The 17226-nt window shown below is 43.5% G+C and overlaps 1 protein-coding gene across 5 annotated transcripts in view; it reads left to right on the top strand.

The window, feature by feature from the left end:
* Positions 1–1096: 1096 nt before the first annotated feature.
* YIPF1 (Yip1 domain family member 1) overlaps positions 1097–17226 on the top strand; it is a 37495-nt gene continuing 21365 nt past the window's right edge. For 3 of the 5 annotated variants that reach the window (XM_030325283.1, XM_030325277.1, XM_030325281.1), the window contains exons 1-6: positions 1098–1208; positions 1922–2001; positions 6605–6768; positions 9956–10036; positions 10257–10344; positions 16661–16777. In XM_030325283.1, the coding sequence (XP_030181143.1) occupies positions 1971–2001; positions 6605–6768; positions 9956–10036; positions 10257–10344; positions 16661–16777 (481 nt within the window). In that variant the 5' untranslated portion in view covers positions 1098–1208; positions 1922–1970. Of the gene's footprint in view, positions 1209–1493; positions 1566–1921; positions 2002–6604; positions 6769–9955; positions 10037–10256; positions 10345–16660; positions 16778–17226 lie in introns of all 5 variants that reach the window. The other 2 variants (XM_030325278.1, XM_030325282.1) reach the window with 2 other exon arrangements.

Raw genomic sequence — 17226 nt, 5'->3', positions numbered from 1 at the left:
TGATCAGGATGTCAGCTCAACAAATACACTAAGTGTAAGTGTGAGTGAGTGTGTGTGTGTGTGTGTGTGTGTGTATGTGAGTCAGATGTAAAGTCTTTCCAATTGACCACAGGGGTCCAGTGTGGCGAGGCCGAAGTCACCCTTTGTGTGAGCCGCGAATTATGCTTATGCCGCTCAGACAGCCAGAACTTGCTCACTCTACAGTTAACCTTTAGTGAGCAACTACTGCGTGCCCGGCCCTGGCGACCCAGACACCAGAAAATTCCTGATCATTGCGCTCTAAGTGCTCACAGGCTGGTAAAGATGGGCAGAAAACAGCAATCGCAGTGGTAGAAGCGAGCCCTGGAGACCAGGGGAGGTCAAGAAGTCCTTGCACGGTGGTGGAGCAAGGCAGGCTTTTTCTGCAAGGAGAAAATGTACTAAAACCTGGAAGGCTGTGTAGGCGTTAACCAGGCCAAGACGGAAGGCAGGGCGAAACGATTCTCACCAGGTTCGCTGGTGCACCCCCGCCATCGTTTACTGGGACCCCGTCGAGTGCCGGGTGGTAGTCAGTGCAGTGGAGGACAGAAGGGTGCTTGAGAAAGGCCTACTGCTCCCCACCCCCCGCCCCTACCCGGGGCAGAGGGAGGCGGGTGCGGGAGTGAAGGAACAAATACCACACTCACGGGGGACGGCGGCCACTAGAACAGACGTCATCCTGCGCTCGCTCACTCGTTCACAACTCAGAAAGGATTGGACTCATCCACTCCCTTACCGCTTCATTAAATTTTTAGCCAAAAAAGAATGCGAGAGGTTGATGACTTTTGGTCTCTCGACAACCGTTCTTCGTTATGTTATTTTATATTTCAATAAGAACAGAGGTATAAACAAACAATAAAAAGACCCCACAAGCTAGAGAATTCTTTGTGCCTCCCCTTCTCCTCCCCCCACTCCACGCCCACCACCGCTCCGGGCTGCGCCTGTCTCTTTAAGAACCCGAGCCTCCGCCTCGCAGGGGCGGGGCTAGGAGCCGGCTCTGGAGGCCGCGGCTGCCCAGTCTCAGAAGCAACGCTTCGGTCTCTTTAAGGAGGCGGGGCTCTGCCCGGAGGAGGTGGAAAAGTTCCGCCCCCCGGATCTCCGGCTTCCGGCAACTCGGCTGGACCTGAACCTGCCTGGTACTACTGAGGTTGGAGTCTCCCCCCGACCGGCTGGACGCCGAGCCCCTCGAGGTGAGGCGGCCGGAACTGCGGGGAGAGCCCGGGACGCGGGAGACCCGCTATCTCCTGCCCGCCGGGCCGCTTCGGCCCAGATCCTCCCCCTACAACCCTGCCTTTGCTTTTTGGGCAGCTCTTGCCCAGGCCTGCCGGGGCTTAGGGTATCCCAGGCTGCAGGGTTGCCGTCACTCCAACGCCTACTAATTGCTCGGCTGTGCACTAAGCGCCTTACACTCACTGTCTCATTTAATGGCCCCCCAGCACCGTGCGAGTAGGTACCATTATGAACCCATTTTACAGATGAGAAAAGTGAGGCCCCGAGGAGCCTGCAGTCATACAGCGAGGACAAGCAGAATCGGGAATCAAACCCAGGTCTGTTTGACCCCAGAGCCTGTGCCCTTAACCACTGGCTAGGCTGAACTGTCTTTGCTCTTGACTGCCCTCATAGCCACCTCTCAAACTCCAGCCTCTCCTTCCTCACCCTTACATTTCCAGGCTGCACCTGGTCCTTAAACACCCACAGAGTGAGTGAGATTGGATGGAACCTTTGGACCCCTTAGGGTTAGTTTTTTATATCTGTTGCTAAGTGGTTATCTTTATACAGACCTGTCTCACCCTACCAAAGAAGGAGGCAAGGAAAATAGTACCATTTCTAATGCTGAAACAAGAGTTGTTTGCGTGTATTTTATTCTGGTATCTTATGAAGTTTATTTATTTTTCCTTTTTAGACCTCTGCAAAATTTCTTCTTAATAATTGGGAGAAGACCCCCTGGCTGGATGGCAGCTGTAGGTGATTTGCAGTTTGAAGGTACATCCGTTGGGGGCCACCTTTTATAATCAGTGTTTCCACAGTCACAGCAATGGGTTCTCAGTGATATCCTGGCATATATATTTATGAAGATTATTTCAAGCATCTTGGTACAAGTATGTTGGCCACATCCAGGTTTTTCTGTTTGTCCACATCAGTTGTTCTTTTTTGCCGAATAGCCCTTCAGATTGGTAACGTCATTTTTTTAAAGATGTTTTTTAAGTTTATTTATTTATTTTTGAGAGAGAGAGAGAGAGAGAGAGAGAGAACACAAGCAGGGGAGGGGCAGAGAGAGAGAGGGAGACACAGAATCTGAAGCAGGCTCCAGGCTCTGAGTTGTCAGCACAGCCCAGTGTGGGGCTTGAACCCACTAACCATGAGATCATGACCTAAGCCGAAGTCCAACACTTAACTGACTGAGCCACCCCAGGTGTCCCCAGATTGGTAACGTCATTAATTTAATACTGTGATTACAAAATAGCTATAGAGTTACTGCCTTAGTTCAACAAATATTTACTGAACATCTACTTTGTGCTTAGAACTTACTAGATGCAGGAGATAAAAAGATAAAGGAGGAGTTTTTTCCTCTGCTGGAGTAGATAAAAGTGTAAAAAGCTAATTATGATGAAATGTGATCAGGTCATTCCTTCACTGAATCAATAAGTATCTCATGAATGTGACTATGAGCCAGGCAGTTGTTCCAGTTATCAGGGACAGAGGAGTGACAGTTCACTCCCTAATGTAGCTCTCAGTCTGTTGAGGGAGACATTAATTTGATAAATGATCACTTACATATATATCCACAGACTATGAAAATGTTGGAGGAACAGTTCATCACTCATAGCCTAGAACCTAACCTAGACTAGGGACTGACGAATGCTTATTTGTCTTATAAATACTTGCACAGCACTTACTATACGTCAGGCCCTAGTTTACGTGCTTCCCAAATATTAGCTCATCTAATCTTCATGTTAACTTTATGAAATATTTATTCTCTCTGTTTTACCAGTGAGGAAACCAAGGCAGAGAAAAATGAAGTAATTTACCTAAGGCCACATAACAAGTGGTAAAGCAGGGTTTGAACCCAGGCAGCCTGGCTTCACAGCCAGTGCTATCTCACTGCTATCTGAGGAAGAGAGAAGATGTTTAAAGAGAAACCACCTCCTCAGCAAATACTGTCAACTCCATCTTCAACATACATTCAGCATCTGACCACCTCTCCTCACTACTACCTCTCCCTCACCATGCTCAAGGTCACCATCACCTCTCATATGAATTATAGCCCTTACCTTCCTTCTAGTCTTCCTGCTTCCTCCGTTGCCCCCTTACAGTCTGTATTTTGCAACGAGTGGTCCTTTAAAACTAAGTCAGATCATGTCATTCTTTCAGAACCTTCCAATGGCTCCCATCTCACTAGGTATGAAAGCCAGAGCCTTTTCTGTGTTTGGAGGCTGTACATGATCCTGCCCTCCACTCCCTCTGATCTCTCCTGCTACTCTTGTCCTTTCTCTCTCTGCCCTACCCACATGGGCCTGTCACTGTCCCTCCTAGACACCAAGTACACTCACAGCTTAGGGATTTTGTGCTATCTATTTGGGAATTTTTTCTCCAGATAGCCACATAGCTTGCTCCCTCACTCTGTTCAAATCTCACTTCGTTCGAGAGGCCCTCTTTGGCCATCCTTTCTGAGTACAGTGTAGGAAAGTACAATGTCGAGAACAGCATATGCAAAGTACCCAAGGGGGGAGGAAGTTTGTTTGACTTTTTTCCCAGGTAATTGAAAGAAAGCTAATGTGCAGAGCACAGATGGTTCGGGGTTGGCGGTGGGGGGAGGGGGGGAGATGAACACAAGGTGAGGTTAGAGAGGAGGCAGGTGCCAAATCACAGAGGACATTGCAGACCTTGTTAAGGACTTTGCTCTTTAGAACAGAATGTAGGATGCTATGGGGGTCATGGAAGGCTTTCCTGAGGAAGATGGGAGTTCAGGTGAAAAAGTGGAGATTGGGACTCGTCAGGTGGAAGACATTGTGTCAGGAAAGGATCAGAGGCCACACATAGCATAGGATATGCCAGCACGTAAAAGTAGAGAAGATGATGGTGGAAATGAAGAACATGCCAGTCTTGTCCTCAGGGAGCTGTGATGGACACCGGTAACTCATATGGAGCAGAATGTGTGGTCAAGTGATCCTGTGAGAGGTACACACATGCTGCATTCCAATCAAACCATGCTACCTGCTGTTTCTCAGTTAGGGGACACATCTTCCATCTTCTGGTTTTTGCTCATCCCATGCCCTTTGTGCGCGATGCCATCCCCACCACATCTGACCATCTTTCTCATGTGGCATCTTCAAGAAGCCTTTCCTAAGCCTGTCAAATAGACAAGTTATCATCCTCCTTTGAACATCTTTGGCCTTTGTACTTCTTTTTTTTTTTTTTATGCTTATTTATTTTTTGGAGAGAGTAAGACAGAGCGTGAGCAGGGGAAGGGCAGAGAGGGAGGGAGACACAGAATCTGAAGCAGGCTCCAGGCTCCAAGCTGTCAGCACAGAGCCTGACACGGGGCTTGAACTCACGAACCACGAGATGATGACCTGAGCCGAAGTTAGACATTCAGCTGACTGAGCCATCCAGGTGCCCCTGGCCATTGTACTTCTAAAGTGATCCTCTGTTCCTCCTTCTGCCTGCTGAACTACTGCTTTTTAAATATGAGACTTGGGGTACCTGAGTGGCTCATTCGGTTAAGTGTCTGACTTCAGCTCAGGTCATGATCTCGCGGTCTGTGAGTTCGAGCCCCCCGTCAGGCTCTGTGCTGACAGCTCGGATTCTGGAGCCTGCTTCAGATTCTGTGTCCCCCTCTCTGCCCCTCCCCCACTCACACTCTGTCTCTCTCTCAAAAAATGAATACACATTAAAAAAAATTTTTAAATATGAGAAAAGTGTATCTTCCTCTGTCTGATTCCCTCAGTTGTGATCATCTTTTTAAATATATATATTAAATATATTAAATATATATATATATATATATATATAAACGTTTATTCATTTTTGAGAGACAGAGCGCAAAAGGGGTGGGGCAGAGAGAGAGGGAGGCACAGAATCCAAAGCAGACTCCAGGCTCTGAGCTGTCAGCACAGAGCCCGACATGGGGCTCAAACTCATGAACCGTGAGATCATGACCTGAGCTGAAGTTAGACACTTAATTGACTGAGACCCCCAGGCGCCCCGTGATCATCTTTTTAAATGTTAGTGTCCTGTTCCATCAATAAATGATAGCTATGACAATATTTATTATTATATCATATCATCCTCAAAATCTCTCTGTAAGATAGGTGTTACCTATGTTTTATTTATTTTTATTTTTAAAATTTATTTATTTATTTTCAAAAGAGAGAGCGCAAGTGAGGGAGGGACAGCGAGAGAGGGAGAGAGAGAGAATTGCAAGCAGGCTCAACACTGCCTGCCCAGAGCCTGATATGGGGCTTGAACTCACTAACGGTGAGATCATGACGTGAGCTGAAATCAAACGTCGGATACTTAACCAACTGAGCCACCCAGGTGCCCCAATTACCTACATTTTAGAAACAGAGACTCAGAGATATAGTGTTATTTGCCCAAGGTCATAGAGCATTAGTCTTAACTAACCCTTTGACCTGGTAATTGCACTGATAAGTGTTCAGAGATAATAACTCAAAAGCTTTTTCTTTGCAGACATTCCTTACAAGTGTTATTTTTATAATGAAAAGTTGGAAACACCATAAACATCCAACTTACAGTCTCTCTCTCCTACTTCCTCCACCTCCCAGCTGCTGGAATATTACGTAGTTATGAAAATGGTTATTATGAAGACTGATATAAAATGAAAAAAATCATTTTTCTATAATCTCCAGTTGACAGAGCAGGATACAAAATTGTATAGTATCACATCAGTACTTGGCGCATTGTAGGCGTGCAGTAAATATATGTTCAGTGAATGAATGATCATCACTGGCATGAATCTTAGAGAGTTACTGTATGGAGAAAAGGAAACATATCAAAAATTATTAGTGTTTGCCTTGATGTGGTAGGACTAAGAGTGATTTTTATTCTATGCTTTCTACTTTCATTTTTGACCCTATATTCCCTATAGTGATTACATTGGACTTCTTGGAAAAAATAACTTCCATTAAAATTTTTTGAACTTGAATCAAAGAAGACAGGTATAGATTGGGTACTTGCGGTGGGCCAGCCACTCTGCTAAGGACTTTACTTAGGTAACATTCCTGACTTTCCCCCAATTCTCTAAAGTAGATGTTATTCTCCCCATTGTGTGGATGAGAATACTGAGGCATACAGAGGTTGAGTTACTTACTCAGGCTCTTATAGTTAGTAAGTAGGTGAGCCAGGACTAAAATCCAGGTCTGACTCCAAATTCTATTGTCTTTGTAACCCCTTTTCTAAGTCAGCCTGATGTCTAGATGAGGTTTTTTTTCAGAGCCTTTTGCCATTTATATCAAATAGGGTCTATAGCAAAGCTGGGGTTGAAACAGCTTGTCTTTAGATTAAAAGTATAGCATTTCCAATGTGGGTAAGGTCTTTGATGCCCTCGTGCTCTAATTGCTTTCAGAATTTGGTAACGCGGCCGCTACTGCAGCAGAAAACCCAGGTGCCACCACGATAAGTATCGAGGGTCCTGGTGAAAGCCCGACGCATCAAGCAGGACTCCCAAGAGGCTCCGGGGGAGAAGAGGATGATGAGTTGCTGGGAAACGATGACTCTGACAAAACTGAGGTTCGAACTTGTCTTTGATTTGTCCTTTTAATTTTTTTAAAAGCTTCTTCATGCATTTATTCACTGTCTCCCGTGTGCCACGAAGAGTGCCAGGCAGTGGCAGCCCAAAGGTGGATCACACATGGCCTCTGCCTCGGGGGGAGACAGACAGGCACGCAGGCCGTTGTTACCCACAGGGAGCGTGCTGGTGGAGGGGACACCGGGGTTGTGGGGGCAGAGCGGGGCTTTGTGCAGGTAGTGACACTTGAACTGAGTCCTGGCACAAGGGTAGGAGGTGGCCAAGGGAAGAAGGCAGGGAAGGGTGATCTAGGCAAAGGGAACCGTTTCAGCAAAGCCAAAGCGGCACGAAAGAACGTGGCACACACGGCATGTTTCCCATCTTCACGTACATTGGAGCAAAATACAGGTGAAGACAGGAGGTGAGGCTGCACGGCTCGGCAAGGACTCAACCAAATGAGTAGGAATTGTGCTCTGAAAGCTATCAGGAGCTACTGAAAGATTTTAGATGGTATTTAGCCAGAGAGTTTAAAGATAAAGGTATGGTGGCCTTGTGGGGTAGAAACTGGAAGGAGCGGAGGCCAGTGGGAGACCGTGGCAGTGATCTGGGCTAGAAGCCCGAACCACAGCCGGACACAGGTGGTTAGGGGGTGGGCTCAGTTGGGCTTTGTGGAGAAGGGATGAGGGATAGAGAGCAAAGATTTTATCAAGACTTCTAGGTTTCTGCATCTGGTTGGACGGTGAATAGCAGGTGGCCTTTTTTGGTCACAAAGATTTATCTCCACGTGCACTGGTAGTGTGTTCCAGAAAAATAGTATTTCTACCCATATTTTATAAATGCAGTCATGACTGTGATGCCCTAGAGGAGCACCCAGTTTACAGCATTGAGTTCACAGGCTCATTAAGTAACTCCTTTAAAAATCTTAAAAATCTTGAAAAATCTTAAAATTGAAAATTGAAAAAAGTAAAGAGTTCACAGAGCTCTAGGGTGCCGGGTGATCTTTCTGGAACTCCGTGAGCCATCACAATAAACACCGAAGCTTGTGCTAAATTAAATACCCATATATGCTAGACACTGTGGCGAGAGCTTAGACTAGGAGCCTAACTTTGAATCCTGGCCCAGCCAGTAGTAACAGCTATGTGGTCTTGAGTAAGGTACTTGAACTTCCCTAAGACTGGGTTTCCTCATCTGAAATATAAGAAAATAATGTGTGGACTATCGCCATCATTATCATGACAATAGCTAATGTTTATTTCACGTTTCATAGCTGCCAGACACCATTTAAAGTTCCTTACTTGGATCATCTCATTTAACCCTCAAAACAGCTCTGTATACCAGGAACTGTTCTTATCCTCATTTTACAAAGGAGAAATGTGAGGCGCAAAGTTTAAATAAGCTGCCCTGGAACACACAATTAGTTAGCGTGCTCCAGAGTGCTAGAACCAATAGGATGTGTATATATAGAGAAAGAGGTTTATTTTTAAAAATTGGTTCACGTGATTGTGGATGCTTGGCGAGTCCAAAATCTGCTGGAAGTGGCTGGCAGACTGAGACCCAGGAAGGAATTGGAGTTTGAGGCCAAAGGCATTCTGCTGTAGATCCAGGAAGAGCTGGTGTTGCAGATGAAGGCCAAAGGCAGTCTGCTGGAGCAGTCCCTCTTGCTCAGGGAGGTCAGCCTTTTGTTCTATTTGGGCCTTCACTTGATTGGCTGTGGCCCAGCCACATTATGGAGGGCAATCTGCTTTACTCAGAAAGCCACAAATCAAAAAAAAAAAAAAATTCTTAACATGTATTTATTTTTGAGAGTCAGAGAGAGACTGAACACCAGCAGTGGAGGGACAGAGAGAAAGGGAGACACAGAATCCGAGGCAGGCTCCAGGCTCTGGGCTGTCAGCACAGAGCCCAACATGGGGCTCGAGCCCACAAACCATGAGATAATAATCTGAGCCAAAGCTGGACCCTTAACCGACGGTGCCACCCAGGTGCCCCGAAAGCCCACCAATTTAAATGTTAAAGCTTATCCAAAAACACCCTCACAGAAACATCCAGAATAATGTTTGACCTCGATAAGTTGACACACGAAATTAACCATCACACTGAGCAACAGCGGGTGTCAAAAGTTTGAGAAATGTATGAGGGGGGAGAAAAATCTTAAAATTGAAAACATTCTATCCATCATCTTAATTTGTCTGGGAATTGGGAAGAAGTTACCAATATTCTATGATAGGCACTGAATCCCTTGTCCTAGCTTATAGAACATGGGTCTCTGGAGTTCAATATCTTCTAATGCTAGAGTTTGAAAGAACCTTCAGTCTCCTGTATGTCACCTTCCCTCCCAAGATACTAATGCTGTCTGTGGTAGGTGGGAAAGACAGCACTTGGATACCCCCTTCTGGAGGCTATTTGTTACCGTGTAAAGCAGCATTGCCACTATTAGACAACTTTAATCGTGGGGAAATTCTCCTTTCAATGGACAAAAAAAAACCCTGCCCCTTGTCCTGCAAAGCTCCAGCTAGTCCATCCGTACCTTTCGCTGTACGAATCCTCATGAAATATCTGAAGTGGCAGTCGTAGTTCCCGGCAAGGGGTCTGCGTTCTGTTGTCAAATAGCTGCGCTGTTGGGATAGATGAGCCCCGTGTGTGCTGCTCATAAATTGGAGTTTTGTGGGGGTTTTTTGTCAGAGGAGTATATTTTAAGTTTTCAGCATGTTAGAGTGAATCAGCATATCAGATTTTTGAGAGTTGAGGTGGGGATAGTGGTAAGAATCTTGAGGAGGTAGGGGAGTAGAAGATCTGACACTGACTGCCTTCTGTGTGTATATGTTTGTGTGTGTAAAAATGCGTATATGTGTTATTGTACCTGATACATATTATATATAATCGATCTAATCCTTCCTATAATCCTATGAAGTGGATCTTGTTGGCTGTAATTTTTGGAGAACAGTCTAGTGATTTGACAAAGTCTCCCCCTGGTGGAGGGACCAGGAATTGAAACCTTTTGGTCTGACTTCAAAACACACGCTTGTTTTCTATCAGGCTGAGCTGGGCATGGCTGTTGTAAAGTTCATGAATGCAGAAGAGCTTGGTCTCTGATGCATCTTGATTTTCCATTAGATTAGTCCCCTGTCTGCATCGCTGATATAAGGACATTACTTCTGTGTTCATTATGTTTTATTTCACCTCTGACAGTTACTTGCTGGCCAGAAGAAAAGCTCCCCCTTCTGGACATTTGAATACTATCAAACATTCTTTGACGTAGACACTTACCAGGTTTGTAAACCCGTTTCACCTTTCCTTTTACACGTAGTGGAGACTTGTGTCTTTTGTGGTTAAACAATCACATGATGTGAACGCTTTTATGACTGGATATGGTCTTACAAAAATAAAGGATCATTCGCATTTGAAAATACTATCGTCATGAAAGCTGTAAGAAATCTTCACGAAAGCTGTAAGAAATCTTCAGGAGACTTACTGCTATGTTGTTTTCCAGGTCTTTGACAGAATAAAGGGGTCCCTTTTGCCAATACCAGGAAAAAACTTTGTGAGGTTATATATCCGCAGCAATCCAGATCTTTACGGTATGTGTAGAACTGTTTGGATTCTTTACCACGTACCAGTTGAATTCAGGTGCGCATGAGCGTTGCCTGAAAGGTTGGAGAAGTGCACTGTTGGTGGGGCATGCAACATTTCACTCAACTCTTCTGGATGTCAGTGACAGCCTTTACAAACAATTTTGGGGAAAATGCAATTCTGTGTTATATGAATGCTGTGATTACAAGTAATTGGCATGTCCTTTGAACATCTTCAAATGACACTGCACACCTGAGACGAATTAAGTCACTTTGTCCAAAAGGAGATTGTTGATTTTAACTTGAGAGGATCTGAGGGTGGGGATCGGTGTGGAGAAGGTGCTCTCATACTTACTCATTGCTGTGCTGAGTCCCAGCTCTGCCCTCAGATGAGCTGGCTCCCCTGGGAATTCAGTCAGCAGCACTGGAAGTCTGTAAGAGGGATGGGCCAGGGGTTGACTGCCATTCCTGACCTCCATGCTGTCTGAGGAGAGGTCGGAGGCCCACCTGGTACTCCTGAAGGGAAAGGGCTCCTATAGCCATGGCCTTCCGTGTTTGAAAGGAGAAGCGAGCCAGCAGTTCTGGGTGCTTCCTTTGTGCAGATGCGCTACAAAAGACTGGACGTGGGCACATGTAATTCTTGCAGCCACCTTGGGGGTAGGTATTCTTCTCCCCCTTTCTCAAACAAGGAAGCTGACTCTCAGTGAGGCTCAGTGATGTGTATGCTCGATCCTGAAAAAGCATTAGAGTAATATGTTACATATTTTGTACATATGTTGATCATAAGAGGAGAAGGAATTCATGAGGATCTATTGTGTGCTGATGACTGCATACACTTTAATTCTTTCAACAAGACTCTATATTAAGTGTGGTTAGCCCTCTTTTCCTTGTGAGGAAACCAGGGCCGAGAGTTGTCAAACTGAAAAAGCAAGAGCCAGAACTAGTTTGATGTTACGTGAAGCCCATACTCTGTTTGCCTGGTGGTTTTAAGCTACAGAACCTTTTCATCAGCTAGCATGGAGGTCCAATAGTTGGAACCAGTGAAAGTGGAACCACTGTGGGGGAGGCTGGGGAGAGGGTCCCTTCTCTATAGCTCCTCTATCTGGCAGCACTGAAAGTTCCATCCAGATGTCGGCGGAATGCCCAGAGCGCCAGGGAGCGCCATGTGCAAAGCACTGCCTTGGCCCATGCCTCTCGTCTAAATGTTGCCAAGGCAGTTTCTCCTCCTCGCTCTCTTGTTTATTCTTCTAGCCTGAGATCTTGAGAGACAGGCTATGTGTCTGAGTGATTTATGTCATCAGTGCCTGGTGGAGGCCTGGCACAGAGTAAGCACGCAAACAATTTTTGAGCACCTTATTTCGTGCTACAGGCTGAGGATGCAAAGATAAAGTCAGTCTCCACTGCCAGGAAGAAAGAAATGATAGAACTAACATGTGCCGAGTGCCTCACAAGTGCCAAGAGCTCAGCACTTTGTCACTGTTTTATAGTTTTATATCCCACACCCCGAGGTAGGCTTACCTCACAAAAGAGAAAATGGAAGTTTGGGGAGGATAGCTTGCCCATAGTCACAGAGTTAGCATAGAAAATGACACTAGCAAATGTACGCAGTGCTTATTATGTGGCCCCGTTATCAGGGAAGAACCTGTATTAACTCACTTAATCCTCATAACAACCCGAACTTTATGAGGTAGTTACTATTATTATCCCCGTTGTGTGAATAAGGACACCGAGTTACTCAGATGTAATGCATTGTCCCTAAGATCGTATAGCTGAGCACAGTTTTCAAATCAGCACCATAGCTCATAATCCATATTCTTTATTACTCTGTTATGCTGCCTCTCCTGATAAAACCAGGATTTGAACCCCAAGTTTGCTTCTTTCCACAACACTGTTAGCCTCATGAGCTCACAGACATGGTTAAAGAAAAAAAAGAGGTACTATATAGGTAAAGTGTTTGATAGTGGAGAGGACTGGGCCTTGTGGGGGAGATTGGAGGAAGGTGGTCAGGGAAAAGATGACAGAAGTGCCAGTCTGCAGAATCAGAGGGTGAGACTGATGAATTTGATTGCATTTAAACTGAAATACAAAATTACTGGGGGAGCCTGAGTGGTTCAGTTGGTTAAGTGTCTGACTCTTGATTTCAGCTCAGGTCACGATCTTATGATTTGTGGAATCGAGCCCTGCTTCAGGCTCTGCACTGACAGTGTGGAGAGAGAATCTTCCTTGGGATTCTCTGTCTCCCTCTCTCTTTGCGCCTCTCCCGCTGGTGGGCACGTTCTCTCTTTCTGTCTCTCTCAAAATAAATAAATAAACTTTTTTTTTAACTACAAATTTTTTTAATGTTTATTTATTTATGAGAGAGAGAGACATAGAGTGAGAGGGGAAGGGCAGAGAGAGAAGGAGACACAGAATTTGAAGCAGACTTCAGGCTCTGAGCTGTTAGCACATAGCCCGACGTGGAGCTCGAACTCACGGACCGTGAGATCATGACCTGAGCCGAAGTCAGACGCTTAACTGACTGAGCCACTCACGCACCCCCTAAATAAATAAACTTTAAAAAAAGGAAAAAAAATTTTCTATACCACAAAATAAACATAAGCAAAGTAAATAAATAAGTAAATCAACTACAGACCGGAGATAATATTTGCAATTCTCATTAGCAACAAAGGGTGAAAAGCAAGAATATCTTTAGAACTCCTACCATTTATAAGAATAAAACCAGTTATAAGTTTTAGAGGAAAATGAGCAATTCCCAGCAAAGGAAACCCAAATGGCTAACAAATATATGAAAAGATACTTAGCCCCACCTGTAGTCAAGGAAATAAAAACAAGAGATTATATTATGCTCATTTTAGCAAACATACAAATTGACTTGTCTTCATTCATTCATTCAATTAATTCAACAAGTATTGAGCACTAAACTATTGCAGGCACTGGAGATATAGCAGTGAGAAAAACAAAAATCCTTGCTCTGAGGCAGTTTAGAATCTACTGAGCTTTATGATAAGTAAAATAAGTCAGATATATAGTATGCTAATGATAAATGCCAAGGTGAAAATTTTAAAGGACAGGAAATACTTGTGTAGGTGGGTGAATTTGAAATTTAAAAAATTTTTAAGAGGTGAATTTTGAGTAAAGGCCTGGAGGAATTGGGAGCAATTCATGTAGATATCTAAGGGGAAGGCATCTGAAGCAGTGAGCACAGCAAACACAAAGGCCCTGAGGCAGGAATTTGCTTGGTATGCTCAGAGAACGGCAGAGACTAGTGTGACTGGGCCAGAGGGAAGAAGGGAGCCTAGGAGATGAGGAGGGAGAGACAACATGGAGGGGTAAGTTGTGTAGCATCTTGGTCACAGTGAGGACTTCAGCTTTTACTTGAGTGAGAAGCCATTGGAGGGTTTGAGCAGAGGAATGACATACCCTTAAGTCAGATTTTCAGAAACATTGATACCAAGAGTTGTCAAGATTGTGCAGCAACGGGAACTAATATGTGTCTAGTGAGTGTGTAAGTGGTGCACGAATGGGAGCCATTTGAAGATTCTTGTGCCTACAAATTGGCAGTTGCACTGTATGGTCTAAGAGAAACACACAAATAGAAGACATATAGAAGAATATTATTCATTGTAGCAACAGTGCTTGTAATAGCAAATATTTGGAAACAAACAAAATATTCATCAGCAGGTGAAGAAATAAGTGAATTGTGGAGTATTCATACACAGAATGCTGTAGTTTTTAAGAATGAATGAGATCTATGAGCATCAATGTGGCTAACTGTCAGAATAAGGATAAATGAAGAAAGGCACGTTTTTGAAGGATGTGAGTAGTATGACCCCATTAGAAGGATTTGAAAAAGTAGCATGACGGGTACACCAGTGTTTGTTGTATCATTCTTTGTACTTTTCTGTATGTTAGAAATATTTTATAATATAACAATGCATAATACAAACTAAATTAAGACTCCTTCCCACCCCACCCCATAATAAGAGTAGAAATTGGCAGGAAAGAGGGAAAGAGAAGGTGTATAAAGCAACCTGGCAGGCCCTGTGATGAGTAGGTGGTTGTGTGTCTCTGGAATCCGAGCTTCCTGTTTGCCTTCGGGCACAGGACTCAGCGACTACATCTGTTCTGTGTCACTGTATCCCTTGCACCTGGCCCAGGGTCTAGAGAACAGTGGGTTCTTACAAATAATCTGCTCTGTCAGCACAGAGCCTGACGTGGAGCTCAGTTCCAGACCGTGAGATCATGACCTGAGCTGAAATCAAGAGTCGGTTGCTTCACCGATGGAGCCACCCAGGCACCCCCTCTGCTTTCTAGTTATAGGTTCTATAATATTTTGGCCACTTGTGGTCATATGCTTGGATGGTCTCAGCCCGTTGACAACACATGGTCACTTTTGTTCATTTTTTCAACAAAGCTTTTGGCAATTTTGTAATCATTAAACTGTAGGAATTTTTTTTTTTTGGCCTTGTTGCCAAAATTATTATTGATGCCAATTATTGTTGCATCTTTTATATGGTTGGTATTCAGAATAATATAGTGAACTTGTCCTTGGTGGTAGCAGAGGGCTTGCAGGCTGATGAGTCAAGAGCAGTATGTGGAAAGCCAATAGTGGTGATTCTTTGGAGTATCCCAGTTGATTGCTTGGGCTCTCTTTCCCACCTTCAGGAGCCAGCTTGGCTTTGAGAAGTGCTAACCCATTTCTGCTAGTCATCTCCTGCGACACAGTAATTTTCTGAGTTTTATGATACGTCACGGTGCCTGCAGTTATGCTAAAAGGTATTGCAAAGTATTGGTGACATCGAAACATTAAATTCATAAAATTTATTAGGAATATCTCAATTTAAAAATGTTCTTTGTTCTACTTTTGTAGTACTTTTTCTAGATAAGGAGAAGCAAGGGTGGTGTTCATGAAATCAAGTGAAATGGAGAAAGGGATTTGCAAAGCATAGTGTACTCATTCACTCAGTGGAATAGTTGATAATCACTGAAAGTAGAATAAGCTGATTTTTTAAAATGTTTATTTATTTTTTTTGAGAAAGAGAGAGAGAGAGAGAGAGAGAGAGAGAGAGAGCGCATGAGCAGGGGAGGGGCCAAGAGCAAGGAAGACACAGAGTCTGAAGCAGGCTCCAGGCTCTGAGCTGTCAGCACAGAGCCCAACGCGGGGCTTGAACCCGTGAACCTCAAGATCATGACCTGAGCCCAAGTCGCACACTTAACCGACTGAGCCACCCAGGTGCCCCGTAGAATAAGTTGATTTTTATGAACAGCTATGGTAGAATCCCTAGGATATATTAAAGTGAAAATCGTAAAGTATGGAATAATATATATATATATATATATATATATATATATACATATATATATATACACACACACATATATATATACACACACACATACATAACTTAAAATTTACCATTTTACCTTTTAAAGTGTACAATTCATTGGCATTGAGTACATTCACAATTATTGTGAATCCACGTATCTTCTGGAAAGCTGTAAAGCAAGGCTAAATGGATATAGATATATACCTATATATCTACACGTTATCATTTATATAAACATACACACACACAAAATGTGCATTTGTTTATACGTATATAGAAATCTCTGGCAGGATTCACCAGAAACTGGTTATGGCTGCGAGCTCTGGGGAGAAAAAATATATAGAGCCAGGGAACAGAGAGAGAAGGAATTTACTTTTCTGTATTTTAAAGGAATTTACTTTTCTCCTGCCTGCCTTTCGTTCTCTTTTGAACACTGAACTGTGTGCATGTATTGCTTTCTCATTAAAAAGAAAAGTCTTAAACACATTGCATGCACACATACAACCATGACAAACTGGTAGATTAAATGAATTCTTCCCTAAAGTGTTCTGCTTGCACTACTCTTCCGTTTAGACTGCAGAAGGACCTGTCTGATTTAAGTTATTTTTCTCTGGCATTAATTAACATTTGGCACTTAGATAAGGGAAGTAACCTTTGCTTCCTATATCCTGATGGTGAAGATTTAACAAAATGTCCATGAGTTTTTTGACATCCTCTAATAAAAGAAGCTATAAACAAATTAGTGTCTTTATTCAGCTAATTGTAGAAGGTATTTTGGCCTTTTCATTCCAGTCTCCCCTGTCTTTAATGCACCTAATTGCTGAATTGTGTGTTTACCTTTTATAAAAGAAAATTCCCATTAGATGAATATTGATTGCATCTAAAATTCATTTTCCCTTGCTTATATGAATAGGGCAAGGGAGATAACAAATTATTCTGTAAGAGTCTATAAGCTGGTGCTTCATTTTTTTGTCTGAATTTTCTGGTTTTCTTTGCAGGCCCCTTTTGGATATGCGCCACATTGGTCTTTGCCATAGCAATTAGTGGGAATCTTTCCAACTTCTTAATCCATCTGGGAGAGAAGACATACCATTATGTGCCCGAATTCCGAAAAGGTTGGTGAATAGCTTGACTCACTTGGAATGCTTTCAATTTGTTACCATGCGTTCCTTTTAGTGAGCTCTTGGGCCCCTGTCTCTAGGTGCTGCAGCCCCTGCTTTTTTGTATTAAAGGATTCAAACACCCTTATCACCTCAGCATTTACCACCCATCTATGTAAATTGACATAGTCTTTTTTTATGATGGTAACATATACATAACTTAAAATTTACCATTTTACCTTTTAAAGTGTACAATTCATTGGCATTGAGTACATTCACAATTATTGTGAATCCACGTATCTTCTGGAAAGCTGTAAAGCAAGGCCAAATAGCAATTGGAACTTATTCAAAGCAAAATGTGCAAAGTAAGTAAAAAGCAGTGTGCATGAAAGTCTCCATTGTAGCATTATTTGTATTACCCAGATGTTGGAAACAATAGGGGCATTGTTATTTAAGTCATGGTG

The sequence above is a fragment of the Lynx canadensis genome, chromosome C1 (genome assembly GCF_007474595.2).
Source record: "Lynx canadensis isolate LIC74 chromosome C1, mLynCan4.pri.v2, whole genome shotgun sequence".
In the NCBI taxonomy this organism is placed as follows: domain Eukaryota; kingdom Metazoa; phylum Chordata; class Mammalia; order Carnivora; family Felidae; genus Lynx; species Lynx canadensis.
This window is presented reverse-complemented; position numbering and strand designations above follow the sequence as displayed.